Source organism: Hibiscus syriacus, unplaced genomic scaffold, assembly GCF_006381635.1.
Source record: "Hibiscus syriacus cultivar Baekdansim isolate YM2019G1 unplaced genomic scaffold, ASM638163v2 tig00110570_pilon, whole genome shotgun sequence".
NCBI classification, from domain to species: domain Eukaryota; kingdom Viridiplantae; phylum Streptophyta; class Magnoliopsida; order Malvales; family Malvaceae; genus Hibiscus; species Hibiscus syriacus.
This window is the reverse complement of record NW_024062785.1, coordinates 621791-642856: the sequence shown is the minus strand read 5'-3', so window position 1 is coordinate 642856 and position 21066 is coordinate 621791. Positions and strand designations below refer to the sequence as shown.

At 34.6% G+C, this 21066-nt stretch overlaps 3 protein-coding genes, 1 long non-coding RNA gene and 1 pseudogene across 5 annotated transcripts; 3 read left to right on the top strand and 2 right to left on the bottom strand.

Moving 5' to 3' along the window:
* Positions 1 to 432: 432 nt before the first annotated feature.
* LOC120132838 lies at positions 433 to 3514 on the top strand (annotated as a pseudogene).
* On the bottom strand, positions 1431 to 19358 carry LOC120132837 (accelerated cell death 11-like). The gene is made up of 3 exons (XM_039149524.1): positions 19234 to 19358; positions 17908 to 18704; positions 1431 to 1443 (listed from the first exon to the last, which is right to left on the bottom strand). The coding sequence occupies exon 2, from the start codon at positions 18683 to 18685 to the stop codon at positions 18068 to 18070; it is 618 nt and encodes a 205-aa protein (XP_039005455.1). The 5' UTR covers positions 18686 to 18704; positions 19234 to 19358; the 3' UTR covers positions 1431 to 1443; positions 17908 to 18067.
* Positions 3757 to 13037, top strand: LOC120132833 (probable pectin methyltransferase QUA3). Of its 2 annotated transcripts, XM_039149521.1 has the most exons (9): positions 3757 to 4380; positions 4552 to 4755; positions 4846 to 5056; positions 5150 to 5411; positions 5617 to 5991; positions 6938 to 7033; positions 7359 to 7606; positions 9360 to 9362; positions 13027 to 13037. In XM_039149521.1, exons 1-7 carry the CDS (start codon positions 3955 to 3957, stop codon positions 7579 to 7581), a joined length of 1797 nt encoding a protein of 598 aa, XP_039005452.1. In that variant the 5' UTR covers positions 3757 to 3954; the 3' UTR covers positions 7582 to 7606; positions 9360 to 9362; positions 13027 to 13037. The 2 variants fall into 2 exon arrangements, with proteins under 2 accessions (XP_039005452.1, XP_039005451.1); XM_039149520.1 differs by lacking the exons at positions 9360 to 9362; positions 13027 to 13037 and having other exon boundaries at positions 7359 to 7878.
* LOC120132839 lies at positions 13566 to 13901 on the top strand. Its single transcript, XR_005517046.1, has 2 exons — positions 13566 to 13676; positions 13772 to 13901. It is a non-coding gene; the product is annotated as an uncharacterized LOC120132839 (long non-coding RNA).
* Positions 14494 to 15918, bottom strand: LOC120132835. Its single transcript, XM_039149523.1, has 3 exons — positions 15611 to 15918; positions 15380 to 15526; positions 14494 to 14908 (listed from the first exon to the last, which is right to left on the bottom strand). The coding sequence occupies exons 1-3, from the start codon at positions 15884 to 15886 to the stop codon at positions 14834 to 14836; spliced, it is 498 nt and encodes a 165-aa protein (XP_039005454.1). The 5' UTR covers positions 15887 to 15918; the 3' UTR covers positions 14494 to 14833.
* Positions 19359 to 21066: the final 1708 nt, after the last annotated feature.

The following is a 21066-nucleotide window of genomic DNA, read 5'->3' as shown; positions in this document are numbered from 1 at the left end:
ATGTCAAAAATTAGTTTTTAAGTTGTTTTTATTTTAATCATTAAAATTATTATTGTTAAAATTATTTATTTTAATTATTCAATTATTATATCATCTTAAATATTAAAAAATATAAAAATCGACAAAATTAGACAATTATTCCATATTTTAGTAACATTATTATTTCTTTAATTTATTTCTCATCCACAATAGTTTCGTTAAAGAAGCCAGCAATTCTGATAACTTGCATCACATTGTTCATTCCCACCTATTTGGCTATTTGCAAACTGAAAACGACATCGTTTTACAATGAAAAGACAAGTAGTATTTGCAAACCGAAAACGGCATCGTTCAGACGGCATGGCATGCTAACGTCTGGAAGTTGTCACTTGTTGCCGACTCTTTCCTCCCCTCCCCGGAACCCGTCACTATTACTGTGATAAGCTAAAACAGTTCACAGACAAACCCTAACCCTAAGAATTCATAAATTTCAGATATCCTTTCATTTATATTTCTTTCAAAAAAAAAAATTAAACAATGGTTGGAGAAGACGACATCTCGAATCCACTAATGGAGGAGATGTGTGCGAACGGCATCGGGGATGTAGACGATGCGCCGTCATCCTCAACGTCGACAACGGAGCGGAAGTTCCGGCCCATCATTAGTGGCGAACACCTAGACATTGAGGCCTACGCTGCGTTTTACTCCGGCCATACCAAGATCATGCGGCTCATATTCATCGCCGACCACTGCGACAATACCGCAGTATAATTGGAAGCCCTAAGGATGGCTTACGATGAGCTCAAAAAGGGGGAGAACAATCAGCTATTCCGTGAAGTAGTCCAGAAGATCGACGGTCGATTGGGTCCGAACTATTCGATGGATGCCGCCTGTTGCGCTATGGTTGATCAAAAAGCCGAGCAAAGGAAAGAGAAGCTCGAGAGTGAACTCAATGTCTACTGGGTAATTTTATCTTTCTTACTAATGTTATTTTCTAGAAACTATTTAGTTCTTTTAATTTGTTTGGTTTCTAACTTTCAGATTAATTTAATCAAAGAAAGTATAAGAATGGGTTACAATGATTTTGGAGATTTTTAATATGCTCATGGTTCACTTGGGGATGCTTTTAAAAGCTATGTTCGAACTCGAGATTACTGTACTACGTCAAAGCATGTTATTCAAATGTGTTTGAGCGCAATTCTTGTGAACATTGAGATGGGTCAATTTTCTCATGTGAGAAGCTACGTTAGTAAGGCTGAATAAACACCCGAGGCACTTGACCCTCCCACTACTGCTAAGCTACGATGTGCCACCGGATTTCCTCATTTGAAGGCTAAGAAATACAAGCTAGCTGCTCGGAAGGTTTTTCAGCTTATAAATTGTTTTTTGATCTTGCAAAATTCAAATGTTGCAATTTTTCAGCTTACAATGATTTAGGATCGTTACATGCACTATCTTTTATTCCTGATATGTTGAATTTGAGATATGTCTGAAGTGTGTAGTATTTACTTATGGTCCTTTACTAAGTCATTTTCTAGAACGTGAGTTCAGAAGCAATTTAAGCCACACAATTTGGTTTGAAATCTTGTCCTATAAGATCAAAATATATGTGACTTGATCTTGAGCCCAATAAGTTCAATGAACCTAGTGTAAACAATCTACATTTTAAGCATGCCCGGAGCATTGCTTTCCTCAAAGGAAGCCTGGAATCCTTTATGGCGTTGGATTTGGTGGAGGACATTATGGTAGAAAACTTAAAGAGAGTTAATTTGATGGACTAAAAAGAAAACTAGTATTGTAGTGTTCGTTCTGATGCTATTGCAGTGCGATGGTTGTGTACCTCAAGGATTTAGTTCTGCTTCCTTTATCTGGATCAATCCCTAAAAGTTTGTTGACCTGATCAATTCCTAGTTTGCGTACTATGCTTTTTGTTGCCGAGGCATCCGTCTGTTGGTCATCTTGTATTGGTTATTAATATGAAATGTAACAGGCGGGATTTTGTGATTAGTTTTATTTTGAGCAATTACCATTTCATTGCTGGATTGATTGTCTTTTCTATGCGTGCAGTTCTTGGAAGTGGGTCCTGAATTGGGGAATTCATACAGTGAAGTCATTGCTCCTCAAGATGTTGCTACTTTGGTGTATTTGTGCACTTGCGAGCTTTGGTCGAACTGAACTGAAGGCATGAATCTCTCTAGTCCCCTTTCTTTATTTTCTGGTAATGTCTTACTGTCGTTTGATAGATTTGTAGTCATGCAATGTATTTTACTTTGCAGAACAAAGTTATTGACAATATCAACTTCAGGGATTTCTTGGAGTTGGTACCTGAAGTAAGGGAGCTTATTGATGATTTTTATTCAAGGTATTATCTAAGTAATATGTAGTGAATTTTCTGTGGTTAATATTATAATATACAATTTTTTGTCATGCGACTCTGCGTTTCAGCCAGCCCTTACTCCTTACATGTGCGCAATTGATGTGAAACACTTACTTTTAACTTGTGGCTTCGTTTTTATTGCAGCCATTATTTGGAGTATCTTGGAAACCTCAAATCCAACCTGATGCTTGACATTCATATGCATGACCATGTTGAGACTCTGTATAATCAAATCCGGAGCAAAGCCCTCATCAAGTATACCCACCCATTTGTGTCTGTTGATATGCAAATGATGGCTGATGCCTTTAAAACAAGTGTTGCAGAACTTGAGAAAGAACACGAATCCTTGATTACTGACAACCGGATACAGGTATTGTTTTTCACCAGTATCTCGCTTAAGTTTAGTTGGTGCATACACGCATTGTTTTATATGTGATGTTATTTTTCAAATATCCATCTGAAATTGATTATTTAATTAATCGTTCTCTCTTTGTTTTCCAATGAGAGCGATTTTACTCATTAGACTGGAGTTGGCATTGATCATTTTTAATAGGGATCTATCAGATAGTGAAGAGAAGTACAAATAAAGTGAATTACCTAATTTCTGATCAGAGCCTTCCCAAACTAAGGAAACAGTTGGAGGGGGAAGTAGGGTTGATTCTTGTTAATGCGCTTGGATCCCTGTGGTAAAGGATGCCATTTTGAGTGAAATCAAATGGACCTCTTCAAATTCAGTTACATCTGAATGTAACCTTTACAATGAAGATTATAAATGTCTGTGCAGGCATGGATTGACTCGCACAACAAATTTCTTTATGCACGTCACGCCGATCAAAGAAGCGCAACTTTCTGGTGTGTTTTGCAGACTGGCAATGAATTTGATTGGGATGTTAGAGCAATGCTGTTGAGAGCAAACTTCTGATGCATGAATACATTCTTAGGGCTTCTAGGAAAATCTGAATTCTAGTTTGAATAATTACCAAGATTTTCTTGATAAGGTTCCTTATATTGCCGGGCCTGGATTCTTGTCCATGCCGGCATTGACCTTAAAGAAGGAGATTAGCTGTCCAGGATGGTGGATTTGCATTTTGATGGTTCTGGGACACACTGTTCTGTATATACTCAAAATTTATCTCATGAGTTGGAATGTTTTGTTTTTCTTTAATAATTTTTTTGCCCTGGTTTTGATTTTATTAATTGTTAATTATTATTAGTGGATAGTATTATATTAATTCCCAACAAGGAACAAATCCCAAAGCTATGATGTTGACAGTTGACACCAACACAAATGCATTAATTTTCCACATACATATTAATGTAAAGATTAATTTAGTGGCAGAAAACAAAATCTATGGGTTTGTACTATTAAGTACATTAAATTCTCAGCCTCCCATCGTCCCCATATCCCAATCCCATAAGCTTATCTCACAATTTCTCTAATCCTCGAAGCCTCACTTCTCGAGTTCTAAAAGCATTCCACCGGTAAGTTCCATTTTGCTCCCCAATCTGATAATAACCCATCGTTCATTCGCACAGATCCAATCTGGATCCACAGCCAAAGCCTGTGATAGAACCTTTACCCTCGACGATCCAGAAACATGGGTCACTTAAATCTACCGGCATCCAAACGGAACCCGCGGCAATGGAAGCTTTTGGACTTCATATCCGCCGTGTTCTTCGGCCTCGTACTCTTGTTCTTCCTGCTAGTATTCACCCCTCTCGGGGATTCCATGGCTGCCTCTGGTAGGCAAACCCTGTTGCTTTCCACGTCGGATCCGAGGCAACGGCATCGTTTGGTATCGTTGGTGGAACTCGGCCACCACCACAAGCCAATCGAAGCGTGCCCCGCCGATTCCGTTGATCATATGCCGTGTGAGGACCCAAGGCGTAACAGCCAGCTGAGCAGGGAGATGAATTTATATAGAGAAAGGCATTGCCCTTTGCCTGATGAAACGCCTCTTTGCTTGATCCCTCCTCCTCCTGGTTATAAGATTCCTGTTCAGTGGCCTGAAAGCTTACATAAGGTATCTTTTCTTATTCGTTAACAATTTTGAGGATTTCCTGGGGCTTCTTTTTCTTTATTATTATCAGTATATAAAATTTTTCGCCGCTGTTGCCATAAAGTAATCCCTTTCAGAAACGGAAGTAGATTATTAGTGTTATACTTGAAACAGTTTTAATTCTGTAATGTTTAGATATGGCATTCCAATATGCCACACAACAAAATTGCTGACAGGAAAGGTCACCAAGGATGGATGAAAGAGCAAGGTCCCTATTTTATTTTCCCTGGTGGTGGAACAATGTTCCCTGATGGAGCTGCTCCATATATCGAGAAACTCGGGCAGTACATTCCCATAAATGGTGGAACTCTTAGGACTGCCCTTGATATGGGATGTGGGGTAAGTTGTTTTTTTTTTGTATAGCATGTTATTTTGTTATGATCATAGTATTGTACTGTTTGAATATCATCCTTATTAATCCTTTTGCAGGTTGCAAGTTTTGGGGGTTCATTGTTATCTGAAGGCATTTTGACACTCTCGTTTGCTCCTAGAGATTCCCACAAAGCACAAATACAATTTGCATTAGAAAGAGGAATACCGGCCTTTGTTCTAATGCTCGGCACTCGCAGACTCCCTTTTCCTGCATTTGCATTTGACTTAGTTCACTGCTCCCGATGCTTGATCCCTTTCACAGCTTATAGTGGGTGTTTGTGTGTGTGTGGAGTGTTTTTGATATATTCTTTTTTTATATCTCCTTATTTGGTGTTAACATGAGGATATTTGGCTTTTGCAGATGCAACTTATTTCGTTGAAGTGGATCGGTTACTACGTCCAGGTGGATATTTGGTCATCTCTGGACCCCCTGTACAGTGGCCTAAGCAAGATAAGGAGTGGGCAGACCTCCAGTCTGTGGCAAGTACATTGTGTTATGAGTTGATTGTTGTAGATGGGAATACGGTCATTTGGAAAAAGCCCGATGGAGATTCATGTCTTCTGAACCAAAACGAATTTGGGCTTGAATCTTGTGATCAATCAAATGACCCCAGTAATGCATGGTAATTGCTATGGAAAGCAATTACAATAATTTAGAATTCTTATTAGGCTCTGCCTTTTTTTTCTTCAAGAAATCAACATGGATTTCTACATAATTTAGCTGTATGATGGATGGTTCCTGGTTGCCACTCTTGTACTATTGGTTTTGTTTTTTCTAGAACTAAAATATTGCGTTATTCTCAGTTTCTTTTCTCTTTTGTTGGGTAGGTACTTTAAGTTAAGAAGATGCGTGGCTCCAACATCTTCCGTGAATGGAGAATTTCCGCTTGGGATGATTCCTAAGTGGCCAGACAGGCTAACAAGAGCTCCTTCAAGGGCTTTGGTCATGAGAAACGGGATTGATTTGTTTCAGGCAGACACAAGGCGGTGGACAAGGAGAGTTGCTTATTATAAGAATACTCTGCATCTGAAGCTTGGGACTCCAGCAGTGCGCAATGTCATGGACATGAATGCATTTTTTGGAGGTTTTGCAGCAGCACTTGCTTCAGATCCAGTATGGGTGATGAATGTTGTTCCTGCTTGGAAACCACTAACTCTTGGTGTTATATATGACAGAGGCCTTATTGGAGTATACCATGATTGGTGAGTTACTATAAGATTTTTCGTTATCCTTATTTACTGGAAAAGATAACAGTCTGTTACCCGTTCGAAAAAAAGAGTATATGATTAGTGCCTTGTCATTACTATCTATAACACTTTCCCAAGGAAATACCATGTTTGTTCATTTCTTCCCTAAGAAAACCTTTTAATGCTTATTCCTTTGATTGAACCTCCCATCACCCATGAAAATTGTAGTAGCTTGGATTAAGGTAATTTAGTTCGATGAGTGATTATTCAACTGGAGCAATAATTATTTGCTGAAGTGTTTAACTTTTAAACTAGATACTTGTTTAATCCTTATCATTCTCCTTTAATGTTTGTTATGGTTGCTTGTCTTCTGGATTCCTCTTTATTTTTAGGATTATGTATGCTTAGTCTTATAGGGTAAACTAGGGTTGTAAATGAGACGAGACAGATCGTGAGCTACTCGAGATTGACTTGGTCAAAGCTCGATCAACACTCGACTCGAGCTCGAACTCGACTCGAATTCTTAACGAGCTACTTAATACTCGACTCGAAAAGCTCGCGAGCTACTTGAAAAAAAATGTTATATTATAATTTTAGATTTTTTAAAATTATATTATTAAAAATACATTATTGATAATTATAATTTTTTAAAAATAAATTTTTAAATGTAATATAAGATTTTTGTAGGTTCAAATTCGAGTTTGAGTTCGAGTTCGAGCTTGAATCGAGCTCAAAATTGAGCTTCAATCGAGCTCCTAATTTTTTTTGAGTTCGAGCCTTTTCAAGTTCGAGTCGAGTTTCAATATTATATTTCGAGTTCGAGTTGAGCTTGATAATTTTTAGCTCACGAGTTTTCGAGTCGAGCCTAATTTTAAACTTTTCGAGTCGAGCTCGACTCGGCTCATTTACAGCCCTAGGGTAAACACTGTGATTACCTGATGATTTCGATTTCTTTTTGCAGGTGTGAGCCCTTTTCAACATACCCTCGTACTTACGATTTTATCCATGTAGCTGGCATTGACTCGCTAATAAAGCTTCCCGGTTCAAGCAAGAGCAGGTACATTTTCCTTTGGATTTGTACAAGCAATACAAGTTTCTGCACTCATCATTTTAGTTATGTGAGAAATCGAATGCCCGCTTATATCATACTTTTCTGTGCCTTAACCAACCTTATCCCGCCCCCCTTTTTTCAAGCTTCACTTCTAAAGTCGGTACAGAAAAAAAAGCATTCATTGCACCTTTATGTCCTATGGTAGTCATTGCATGTTGTGTCGCTGTTGAATGAACTCATGCAATGTTACTGCATGGATCACTCTGTTGGTTTACTTTTTGCATGTTTTGTCTGTCATCTTTTGACTTCGACAACTCTAATGTTCCTGCAGATGTAACCTTGTGGATCTAATGGTGGAGATAGATAGGATGTTGCGTCCAGAAGGAACTGTTGTGATTCGAGATTCTCCGGAAGTAATCGACAAAGTGGCTCGAATAGCTCACGCTGTAAGGTGGACACCCACCATACATGACAAGGAACCTGAATCACATGTGAGAGAGAAAATCCTGGTAGCAACGAAAACGTTTTGGAAGCTAACTTCAACTTCCCATTGAGACGGACTTGTTCGTTGTAATGCAGGTATAATCCTTTTCATTTTTGTTCATTTTATGAAGCCAAGTTGTCCTCCTCATGCATCAAATAGATGCAATCTTGATTCTTTTTTCCTTATTTGGTATATTTATATCACAAAATAGTAGATGTACAAAAAGTATAAAAAAATTATCAAAAGGCTACAGCTTTCTGGCAGTAGACATATAGCAATGACAATTGCAATTTATGTTAGCTGTAAGAACTGATTGTAAATTGACAGCATATATAGATTGTCATGAACTTGATGCTGATTCATTATTGTTTGACTATTCACCATGAAAGTGTTATCCAAGAACGTGGGGTTACTTGATTGAATATATATTTTTTAATTTTACACATTGTTAAGACCGTTAGATTAGTGAAAATAGATTGTGAGATTAATGGTAAGAAATGATAATATATTTGAAAGGGAAAAAAATAATGAGATAATATTAACTGTTCAAGTGGATCATCGGTGGAGAGAAGTTAGAAAATAACAAGGGGCGATGCTAAAAGTTTCAATCTTTGGAAAGTAAAAAGGCAGGCCCCCAATGGTAAGAAGTCAAGTGGAAAAAGGCATGGCCCTTTGGTTGTACCAAGAAGTTTGAAGTCAGATTTCATATTCAGTGCCAGTGGTTTGAAAAGAAGGAAAGATTGAACAACTTTTGGTGAAACCTAGTATTTGAAAAAAGAGAATGGCCAATAGGAACTCAAAAATAGTAAAATGGGGGAACCCACATGAAGCTGGAGGTTGAAGAAAACAGAGGGTGGGGGGACTTCAAAAAGTGGATGGAATTAAATGCCCCCCGTCATTAGACTAATTGCCTCACAACTCCAACCAAATACATAATTAGTAATAAATAATTCAGTATGAGATTGCCAGGTCCTTTGACCTAAGACTTTGATCCAACATTAATTGTTTCTTGTCATGGGAAAACTTTGGTTGAAGAATCGGTCGAGAGCTTAACTACCATTTTTACAAATATTTTATATTTTATCCATTAAACCATTGAAGGTTTGTATATAAGTTACCATGCAAGGTTGGAGTAGACAATTTTCACTCACTATTTTCTTCTTTAACTTACCAATTATTATATGCGACTCTCCATCTAAATAATAAAATGAAATATAAAATCCACCACAATTTTATTTTTTATCCATTAAACCCTTGAAGGTTCAATATGAAAGCTAACCACGAGACTAATGTTACACCCCATCTGTGAATATCAAAGATTGAAAGTGGGACATCCATGTGAGTAGCCTTAATAACGTAAACCATAATCACCAACTCATGTGTACGTAGGTGTAGAGCTCTTGCTTTCAAGCTCCATACAAGAAGACGCGTACATGATGTAAATGTTGGTGTGAAATTACGCGTAGGTGTAGGTGGTGACAAATTCCAATTTGGAAACGTATATATAGTAGGCAACGAGTAAGAGTGAAATTAGTAGTTAGCAAGAGATTTATAAATATTTTTTAGGATGGATACAAATAGATTAATAATATAATTTTTTTGAATGAGTGAATATAAATAAATTTTAAGATTAGTATCATCAATAAAATAATAAAATGATTATTATGTTAATAAAAAAACATTGACTATTAACTAATTAACAATATTCATCTAATCAAGAAATAATAAAATATCCAAAGTCAAAGTATCTCAAAAGAAAAAAGGAACCAAAATTAACAATTCAAATAAATGTTAGAAATAAAATTTGATATTATCTCTATGTAAAGGTACCGTGAGACGTTTCCTAAGCCTGTTAACTTAGCACGTTGATAAATAATGAAAATGCTCACGTGAGTCAGTCTTAATATACAGTTAAAAAATACGTTATTGGTTTTGTTATTCTTTAAATAATAAAATCGGTAAAAAATTATTGAAAATATTATTATTTTTCTACCGGTTTTGTTATTATTGGACGATTTACCGGATTTGATAAATCGCTACCCATTTTGTTATTTTTTTACCAATTTTATTATTATTTGACATTTTTACCGAAAAATATTAAAAAAATTGATATTTTAAATAATAATAATAATACCTTAAATAAGTTTTTATCTCTCAATAATAAACATCAATCAACAGTATCTTCATTTATTGCTTTTCAAGGCAGATAAGAGACAGGACACCTTCCTAGCAACCTTTTGAAAGTGGGATTAAAATTGGAGCTATTTTTATAAAATTTTCAAATTTGAAGGACCTCTTTTTTCCAATTAATGACAGCAAGGGCTTGGGGGGGCAAAAGCTGCATTTTCGTACGAGTAAAAGGAGATTTTCGTCTGAGCAAACACGCATACAAAGAGTGGGTGAAGCAGAGCTTTTAGTGGGGGGCAATGTGTAGATAATTGATAATAACAGGGCATTCAAGCCGCAATTTATTCCCAATATTTATCATAACTCAAATTTGTTGTACAGTTGGCACCCTTTATTGTCCCCATGTGTGTAATTAAGCCAGCTGTCACCCAAACCCTAAATCATATATTATATAGAGAGTAAATTCTATTATTTGGGTTTTATTTAAATTAACATTTACATTTTTTCACAATCAAATAAATGGATAATGTTTTTGTATAATACTTAAATTATTTATGATCTCAAGTCTCTTAATACATTTTGTTCTAAGATAATCATAGATCGAGTTAAGTTAAAATTTTAACCTATATAAGCGATAATTATATTATTATCTAAACTCGAATTCTTTTATCATAAATTTTTATAAATTTAAACTCAAAGATGATATATACATATTTGAATTTAATAATTAAGGGTTTGGGTGACAGTTGGCTTAATAAGTGTATTAATTAATTTTAGATAACAATAACATACGGAAAAAATCAATCAATAAATAAAATAATATATTAACTATATGTTAAATGAGTAGAATGCTCTTCACTAATAATTTTCCCTTGACAGTCAAGTCTCAAAGTGAGCCATAAACATAAACCAATCATTACTATTTACCACGTCTCCACTGCAAAATAAGTATTTATTGTGCAGACATTTGGTTTAATGACAGATTAATGTCATTATTTTTTTGGGTGAGTAAATAATTGACTCTCAAATTAATAAATAGAAAATTAGAAAAGATTAATAAAGTGAATTATTTAAAACAAATCCATTAATTGTTTGAAAGGTTCAAGATGTTCTGCTATTTTACTGTTTGTGAATTTAGTGGGTGGTTTGTGGAGAGCATTTGCCATTTTGCTTTGTGTGTAACTTGGTGAGTTGGAGGGTGTTGAGTCAAGAACGAACCGCGCGTGGGGAGACTCCTTGTATGGGTGGTGTTCAGCTTAGCCAGTGGCAGCGTAAATGCAATGGTGGTGGTTCGGGTGTTGACTCAGGTCGATCCTTCAACGCGGGAAAAAGAGGGTCAAAACCCTAGATTATTAAGGATATCTTAAAGAAACAGCTCCATGTGAATTCAATATCTTTTCCTGGGGTTAGCTTATGGAAGCCTAATCACTATTTTTTTTTTCAGTTGATCGAAATAAACCAAGTATTTTACCTTTGAACTTACGTCTCCAAAACCTTTTTTCGCGGCGGCGGAGCCTGAGCAAGTAAAACCAAGTCGCCGGCGATGAAAAACTAGATTGGGTCAGTGAGTTGGAAGGTGCAAAAGGGAGCATTGAATGACGTAGCTGGAACTGTCGGGAAGAAAGTCGACATTTTCATTCAATGTAGAGGCTTTTGAATTTTATCTAAGGTGATGAATCCCTTGAAATTAGGTTGAATTAGAATCTAATTCAACTAATTTTTTATGTTTGGTTTAAGTTTTTGCTTCAACAAGTGAATTTCATCATTTAATTCTCTTGTTAGAGGGGTTTGAAATTTGACCATACTACCCTCATCAATCTTTTGGTAACTTATTCATATATTAAATAAAAATATATTTTTATTATTTCGAGTCGGGTTTCTAATTCATATATTCGAGTCAGATCGGATGAAACTTTATTTCGGTCAGATCGGGTCGGTTTTTTTAAGTGTGATATTCGGGTCAGGTCGAATTTGGGTTTAGGGTGAAAAATACCCGAACCGACCCGACCAAAAAAATATATAATTTTACCTTATATATTTAAGAATAATTACAATAATACCCCTATATATTTTTTTCGTCATTATTTTTATTGAATAAAAATAATTTTTTTATTATTTCGGGTCGGGTCGGATTTCTAATTTATATATTAGGGTCGGGTGAAATTTTATTTTGGTCGGGTCGGGTCTCGGATGGAGGTTCCCTTGTTCTCGGGTCGGGTCGGGTGGACCAAAAACCCGACCCATGGCCATCCCTAATTAGAATGATTTTAACTTATGATATTTATTAACATGATTTTTATAATTTATTAAAATGAATAATCAATCAATAAAATTAATTTTTTTAAAAAAAAATTATAATATATTACTACATGTAATTTATAAAACAAACTAAAATTAAACAAAAAAAAGAAGGGCAATCATGTCATCTTATATTACTGAAATCAAATTTATCTAACATATTTGCGAACTAAACAGAATATGAAATTTCCAATTCAATTTCCTGCCAACCAAACAGAATATGGAATTGGATTCAAATTCCTGATAGATTCTAATTCCTTCATAGATTTCAGTTCTCTCAGAAACATTCCAGCGAACCAAACGTCACCTAAGATTTAAGTTTGTAAAGCCAATGAAATGACGCCAAGTGTCTAGAGGTTTTTAGATTAAAAATGAGTTTGTTTTCCAGCTTTGCTTTATTTGAAATATCACTAAAAGAAAATTTACAAGGCTTCTAAATTATTGCTTCTGTTTCATTAAAACCTTTTTATTTTTCATTTTTAAAAATAATAAATTAAATTTTCAAAAATACTCTTTCCCACTAAATATGTTTATTTTCATTTTTAAAATTGTATAATTTAAAATATTCTATTAAAAAAACAACAAACAACAACATTTATATATATATATATATATTATTCTTATATTACTTTTTTATATCTATCAAAATAAATAATCAAATATATCAATTATCTTTTAGAGATAATTTCTTAATAATATGTGTACAGTTAATATAAAATATAAATTATGAGACGAAGTAAAAGTTTGATTGAAATTTTCTTAAATTTTTTATTAATAATAAATTCTATTTTATAAGAAGTCAACATTATAAAAGTGTAACCAGAAAAAATATATAACAATTTTATTTCGATATAGAAAATGATTTTTTAATAAAATATTAATTTATAACACATAATCGGGTAACGTTAAATCTTTCGCATCAAGAGCACAGAGATGAATTTTGGACGTTTTTGGCTGGCATGATTGTGGATCGTCTTGATGCAATGATATCGTATTGGAAGGGCACGAGACCCGAACCCGATAGGTTTTGACTTGACTCATCCGATTCGACCGGTTAGATGGATTTTTTTTAAATTTAGATTCAGGTCAGGTAGGTATTTTAATGATGATGGTCGGGTCGGATTCGGATGATGAATTTGAAATGATCTGTATGCTAAGCTGTGTTTATCTTCTCAAATTCTTGTATTTATATCAAAGAGTTATCTGAAATAAGGCAATACCAAAACATGTGCAGGAGATACTACTAGTTCTTGATGGGAACACTGGATTGAATATGCTTCCTCAAGCTAGAGAGTTCAATGAGGCACTCTTTGTACCCTCGCTTCATCAAGATGCTAAGAAAAACTTGTTAAATGCTACTATCTTGTTATTGCACCTAGTTTCTGTTTCAGCTGTATTAACCTTCAATGTTGTCGGTTTGTTGTAATAACCGGTTTTATTTTGACAAAACTTGATGGTTCTGCTAGAGGGGGCTGTGTGGTATTCTCTCTTAAACAAGTTTCTATTTGCTTTCGGGGTGGGACGGGAGGGTATTGAGGGTTGTTTCCAAACTTTCAATTCACATTTTTTTGATCTATTTTCTTGCCTCGCACGGGGCAGTGTGGTTGATGAGGTTGGAATTCCTGTGAAGTTTGTAGGTGTTGGTGAAGGTGTACAAGACCTTCAACCGTTTGACGCGGAGGCATTCGTCAATGCCATATTTTCATGAGAAATATGGTTGGTGAAGTCATCAAATTACCTGTTAGGCCCGTTAATATATCTCTTCTGGTAACATGTATTAATCACCATATACACATTGTTGAATTAAACCAGTGCACTTTCTTCTTCTCCCCTAGGGATTTTATTCATTTGAGACCAATTCGGCCAATACGCCAGGCTTCTGGATGCATATTGTTGCAAGAACTCTGTCACAAGAGTACTTGTTGGGCCTGCAAGCTGGGATTAAACAGGTGGTTCAGATGCTTTAAGAACTTCGGCAGCACCATGATGATGTAATTTTTTGGTCTGTACATCAATTTCCCCTCCTAGTTTTTAAGCGTTTTGATATTGTCTTGGTTAATTTAAATTTTTTCATATATGTTATGTTCCCTCGAACATTGCCAAATTCATGTTTTCCCAATCGAGGCCTAAGATCATGATTGAGTCTGTTTTGCATTAACTATATAACCCCGCCCAACTATTAAGGGTGTAAATGAAGTATAACATTCATTTAATTTTGTCTATTAAGTTAAACAAATGAGTCTGAACAAAGTTTTTATATTTATTTAATAAACGAAATACGAACTGAACAAAACGAGTGTGCAACAAATATATTGACAAACATTGAACAAATATGTTTGCGAGTGTTAGACGAATATGTATGTAAATGTTAAATGAATCAAACATAAATTTTTTAAAAGCAATAAACAAACACAATATTAAAAATTTAAACGAAAACGAACTGAACATGGATACATTCAAAATTAAACAAACGAACAAGAACAAAAACACAATTTTGTTTATTTAAAGTTAAATTCATTTACACCTAAGTGAGCCTTCGATTCAGTTTCTTCAGCCATGGTCAAAGCTAGCAACTATATGTAAATAACTAGAAATATTATAAAGTACAGAAACTAACTTACAGAATCCTAGGATCCAATGTATTTCCTATCAGCATCCTTCATCATTTTTAACAAGAATTACAAAGAAACAGCATTTTTCTTCATTATTGATACATGATTGCAGCACAAGCATATTTATTTAGCAATACAAACACAAAGAAATAGAAGTGTTACAGGGGTTACATTACCAGCAGAGCCACAAATGACAAATATGTTCGATTTGGAAACTTCATAGCTTGGCAATGGGTGAATTATAGAAGGTAGCACGGCTACTATAGATCAGTTCCCCAGTCTTCCTCATTTGAACTCAACCAAAATTGCAGTTAAATTTCTTCCACTTCTAACCACAGATCCTTCAACAATCAACTCTGCCTGCACCATGAAACCATACGTGATATGAATTCAGTAAGCTCCTACGAGGACCGATTCTATGCACCGATGATTATTCATTTTTCCTGAAGTATTCATGTTTGATATTTACATTCACTATATATTCAGACATACGTAACGGTATGTCCGAATGTCCGATATGCCTATCCTGAGTCCGAGTAACATAGCTTAGCAGGGATGAACCTGAGGGGCCCTCGTCCCATTAAAAATTTCAAATTCTCATATAATTTTAGTATTTTCTATTAAAATTCTAACTTTAATAGAAAATTAGACAACATAAAGTTCATGAGTTAGCCCGAATGAGGAATCATTTAAACATCATAAAGTTCATAGCCTCATTGAAACATCAAATTGAGAGACATGCTAGGGTTCATTTATTTTCAATAAAACTGCAATTGAGATTTGGGGTTAACCAAAATCAGATATCAGAAATTGAAATCCCAAAGAACTTACATCTATGGGAGCAGAAGAGAGATAAGACGTAGCCAATTCACCAAGAAACATCTCCTTATCCTCACCCACCACTGTTCTGGCCGTCGCAATCGCCACTCTTTCTGCTATTGCTGCAACTGCCGATCCGTGCATCATACCATATAAGTTCTGCAAAACAAACCCCCAATAAAGTAAAAGAAAAAAAATCATATAATAAGTTCGATTAAATGGAAGAATGTTCGAAAAAATTACGGCGATGGTGGACTTGACGGTGGTGAAGCAGGTGACGTGGCCACGTCGTACGGTGTGCACCTTGAGGTGGTTGCATAAGAGATCGGAATAGAAGTTTTCTGAACTATAGTTTTCCGCTATGGGATTTTTGGAAAGCCCGACGCTTTCTAGGAAACGCATAACGATAGGCGTGAACGGCGGAGATCTCTCATCGGATTCCGGCTTGGTGGGACGATCGGAAGAAGAGGCTGCTGGAGGTTCCTGAGAAGCAGGAGGAGCAGATGAGGGATGTCCCATTTCTGTGCGTCCGTTGACGAGCGACCACTTGACTCAGAGAAAGATTTCTGTTTTAACGTTTTCTGAATTTATTATTAACTTTTAGGATAAAATATATAAATAGTCCCTGAACATTTAGAAAACTTTCTTGATCATCTAATTTTTGAAACTTATAAAACAATTATTTAATTTTTAGTTCATTTTCGATAAAATCTTTGCTGTAACCTTACGTTACATTAGTTTTGCTTACGTGACACTTAGCTGCCATTAACTCCTCCTCCTCCTCCTCTTCCCACTCACTTTCATCTGCAAGAAACCTTTCTTCTTCTGGTTACTACACGCCCTTTCATCTCCAAGAGCTTATCAGATTTGTTGTGTTCAATATCTGTTTGTTCAAAGCAAAATTATATTATCAGATATGATGTTTGAATTGATTGTATTTGCCCAAAAACTTCTTACTTCTCACTTTGGGTTTTTGCTTCTTCTTCTTTTAATATCGAAAATGAACAGAATTTGAAAATTATAAACAAAGAGAATTTTACCTCTTCTTTTTGGCTTTCCTTCTCTCTGTCTCTCTTGTTTAGTTCTTCAGATTAATGGGGTTTAGAATCGTACCCAATTTTAGTTTCTTGTTTTGAAGCTGAATTCTAATGCTTATTACCTCATATTGTTAAATGGGTTTCCCCTTTTCCATTCAGTAAACTTTTGTTTCATGCTCGCGATTCTTTATCTTTCTTTATGTAGTTAAATTCTCTCAGCAACCAAACATAATTTTTGTCTTCCTTGAACAACTTTTGTTGGCTATTGATATGTACAAATCAGCTATACAGAAACTTTTACTTCATTTCACGGCTCGATGATTAAAGAAAACATGACAACTTGCATTGTTTCAAAATCTTAGTAATTAAAGGATTTTAACCACAAAATTGCTTGTTTCAGGTGGTACCAGCATGACTTATGAAGAAAAAAATTAGTTACAGATATCATTGGCTTCTTTGTCCCCCCCCCCCCAAATTCACATTCAAATCTTCCTCTACAAAATTTGGATTCCTCTTTGAAGTTCCTGTTTTTCCTTTTTTTGAAGAGGTTTTCTTGTCTATTAGATGAAACACAAGTTAATGAATTATTGGGAACCAAAGCCAAAATTGAAGTTTCGATGATCTGAGTTATGTGAATTGAAGCATTGGGATTGAGAAAAAATGTTGGAGCATGAATTATGTTCATCTCGGGTGCTTTCGCCGTTTAGCGAAGAAAGTGGGGATGAAGAGCTTTCAGTTCTACCAACGCAAACAAGAGTTATTGTGACTGGAAACAAACGAACAAAGTCAGTATTGGTTGGTTTACAAGGTGTTGTCACTTGTCAAGAAAGCTGTGGGCCTCGGTAGTTGGCATTGGCTGGTATTTTTCCTTTTGCATAATGTTTACTTATATCTTTCCAATTGATATCTTTGGAGGAGGAGGAAGAGGACGTCTGTAAAAACTAACATGAGGCAAAGACGATGACCTTACTGAAAACGAAATAAAAGTTTGATGATTGTATTATAAGTTTCAAAAGTTGGGTGACCAAAATATAAACTTTCTAAAAGTTCAGGGATTATTTATGTACTTTAACCTAGTTTTTAATAAAATAATGGGAATAAATTTTGAAGAAAAAAATAAATGAAAACACTCAACTTATATTATTTATATATATTGATGGTGTATAATTTTACATATCATCACTAAATTAAATGATATATGGTAAAAAAATCAAATAAAAATTTTCAAATTCTTTTTTAATGATGTATCATCGACTTATATTTTTATATTGATCGTGTATAACTTTACACAAAATCATTTAATTTTGGGTAAACTATAAGTTAGTACTTAAACTATTACTTTTATTCTATTTTGATACCTAAACTTTATTATTTTTCAAAATCATACCTAACATTTAGTTTAGATATCTATGAATACAATTGTTCTAACTTTTACCAATCTATGACATTATCGCAATTAACAGACATCCGTGAATACAATTGTTCTATCTTTACTGATCTTACCCAATTCTTTTGAAAGGAAGACTTTATCAATGTAGAAGACAATAGGATGCAGCAACATAGTTTTGCATTATTATCACAATAAACAGGACCAGATGCTGCAACATAGTTTTGCATTATTACCACAATAGACAGGTACCTGTTAATACTGTTGTTCTGTCTTTTACCAATCTATACCCAATTCTCTAGAAAGGAAGAGTCTGTCAATGTACAAAATAACCGGACCGGAAGCTGCGACAAAGTTTTGCATTTGAATTATCGCCGATGCCTCATCTTCATTTAGTTTCTTCATTAGCTGTACCTTTGTAGGGAGGGCATACATCCCGGCAGCTACGGCTTTCCTGATCGCCCAGCCATGGTGCGGTGCAAAGACCTGAGCATACGCCTTGGAAGCTGGATCTTTCAAGGAATCACCCTCTGTAGCTAGAATTTGTTCAAATAGTACCCTGACCATGTCAAGACCGCGCTTCACTCTCAAAAGGTTTCTTGTATGGCTCCCAGCTTTCCTAACACAATTCCCTTCTATATCCCTATCAAGCATTGCATTTAGTGTCGTGATCAACTTTGATGCCTCTGCAAGGTCGCCAACCTTTGCAACATAATCCATTTCCGCAAACTTGAAGGCAATGCCTAAACAACCGAAGAGAGGAGAAACGAAAGAACATGCACGTGAAAAGGGGGCCACTTCAACATCAGCCGTTTCCGAGTTTACCATGGCAGCAAGTTCCTTGAAGGCATCAGCAATTTTTCTGAGCGTCTTATCGCCCTCCACGTTTGCCATTTCTGATCTGTCTCTGATCCTTCATATTTCAAAATATTTTGATCTTATAATCACTTTAAAAAACACAAATGAAATCTAACATGTTTGGAAGAGAGACAACATAGTAACATTAACAAACCCTATATTCCAGGTCTAAATTAACACAAATTGATCTTCTTATTCTCAATCCTTTTCAATAATCTTACCATGTCCTACAGTGCTGCACTACGACTCTTCATTTCACAATTTCATGCGCTTTTCATTTTACAATTTATTCTCTCTCAAAACAACAAAATGCCAAAAATAAGATCTTGAGCTACACGATCTACAACATGAAAAAAAAACGAAGTCAAACAACAATCAGATCTACCACACAAAATTCCTCAAGGATTTTAATTAGGCAGCTCGAAAAGTGAAACTAGAGGGGAAAACAGTTAAATTCAAAGATTATAGAAACCTCAATTCCCTTCCTTATCACATATTTTCACGGAAAACTAATCAAAGAAACATGAAAGCGTAACATTAAAATAATAAAACAAAAAAATATGTTGATCAGAGTACGAATTTACCTTCTAAAGCTGCGATTACTTGATTTTGGGAAAGCCGAAACCCTAGTTAGAGCCTCTGCTATATTTTTGCAAACGGGACCAAAATGAAAAAGCTCGTGAGAATGAGTGTAACGACTCTGGTGTATTCTCAACTCTCAAGTCCTTCACGTTTGAGATATTTGCGGAAGTAGCAATCGTAGATTCTATAGAGTAAATGGTTTAATTACTCGTTCGATCCTACTTCTATTCCATATATCATTTTAAATTACTTAATTTAATAAATTTCTCAGCTAAAAATATGTTTTTATTTGAAAAATAAAATACATGTTTTAAAATAAAATTCATTTTCATTTCAAAAATGAAAAAAAAACCCTTTGAAAATAATAATAAATAATTTTGAAAATATATCTTTATACAACAAGTCAAAACGTGTTGATATGTATATAATTATTTATTAATATTTTTAATTTTGCAGATGACGATGAATAAACAATAAAAGATAATAAAAATATACATATTTATGTGAAAATTCTAAACAAAAAACGATTAGAGAAAAAATTACACTATAATAAGTGATGAAATATATAAAATAAATAATAAAATTTGTATTATTTAAATTAAAAAGGAATTTTAATAATATAAAATGTATAAAACAAATATTTATATAAGAGTTTGCAGTCAAGGAAGCAATTTTTTTTATTATTTTAAAGTTTAATTACATGCTCTATCATGTATAATAATATAAAATGTAGGCATTTCTGGAATTGACTTGAAAGTTGAATCATAATTTTATAGGGGCTACTTTGTAATATTGATTAATTACATCAACCATGTTTCATTTTAAGATAGAAAAATAACTTAATTTTTTGTGTCAATATAACATATCCATGGAAGAAACTTATTTTTTTTCTCTCAATATTTTTGTATCGTTTTCTTTTTGTTCTTTTATTTTTTGATTAACCGACGACGACACCAATCTTAATATTAATTGCAGACTGTCAGTAATTTTTTTTCATATTATATTTTTATTTTTTCTTGAGTTTTTTCACTTTTAAATAAGATTCTCTGTCCTTGTGGCACACTTTTCTCTTCTCTTGTGGCACACTTTTTCTCTGCTCTTGTGGCATATTCCTTGTGGTTTTCGATAAGTTTTTCGCATACTTCTGCGGTCGTGTTGGTGCTTCCACAAAAGTCCTCACGGTATTTATTTTCTGATTGCCTTGTCGGTGGTCACGTATTGTCAGGTCCCTCTTTTGTAAATTTTTGTTTGCTGATATAATCAGAATTGTGTAGCGAAACAGTCTGTTAAATTTTTTTAATTCGCTCAACACTCTTTTATCACATCGTAAAATATCTCGTTCGATAGAGACAATAAATTTTATGAAGGTTACATGATAAAGTAAGTTTGAAGCTTCTTACATTCTCTTCAAGTTATGCCGATGGCATGTTGTGCAAAATCTAGCTTTTCTAGTACCTGTAGCTGCACACTTGTTCTTGATTGGATAATATTAATTATTATAGAAGGTAACCTTAAACCCTAAACACTGTTGCAGTGAGGAACCTTTTGGGATACTCCTTATTTTAGGTTTAGGGATGGCAAAAAAATTCGAACCTAACGGAGAAAATCGAAAATCGAATTAAACGGGTTGGGTTTGGGATGATAAACGGGGACGGGGACGGGGACGGGGAAAACCCATTTATTTTAAACGGGGAAGGTAATCCCCGCCCCGATTACCCGATTACCCGCCCCGATTATCCGCCCCGATAAATATTAAAAATAATTATATATATATATATATAATATTAATAAATTTAATTTAAATAAAAAATATATTTAATTTAAATATATATATA

Bases quoted from the DNA above. Each gene is read 5' to 3' on its own strand.
- LOC120132833 (XM_039149521.1), top strand. From the start codon at position 3,955: ATGGGTCACTTAAATCTACCGGCATCCAAACGGAACCCGCGGCAATGG. The intron at 4,756-4,845 runs GTAAGTTGTTTT...ATCCTTTTGCAG, and splicing joins CCCTTGATATGGGATGTGGG to GTTGCAAGTTTTGGGGGTTC. The intron at 5,992-6,937 runs GTGAGTTACTAT...TTCTTTTTGCAG, and splicing joins ATTGGAGTATACCATGATTG to GTGTGAGCCCTTTTCAACAT.
- LOC120132835 (XM_039149523.1), bottom strand. From the start codon at position 15,886: ATGGGACATCCCTCATCTGCTCCTCCTGCTTCTCAGGAACCTCCAGCA. The intron at 15,527-15,610 runs GTAATTTTTTCG...TTTGTTTTGCAG, and splicing joins CCGTCAAGTCCACCATCGCC to AACTTATATGGTATGATGCA. The intron at 14,909-15,379 runs GTAAGTTCTTTG...TTCATGGTGCAG, and splicing joins TCTCTTCTGCTCCCATAGAT to GCAGAGTTGATTGTTGAAGG.
- LOC120132837 (XM_039149524.1), bottom strand. From the start codon at position 18,685: ATGGCAAACGTGGAGGGCGATAAGACGCTCAGAAAAATTGCTGATGCC.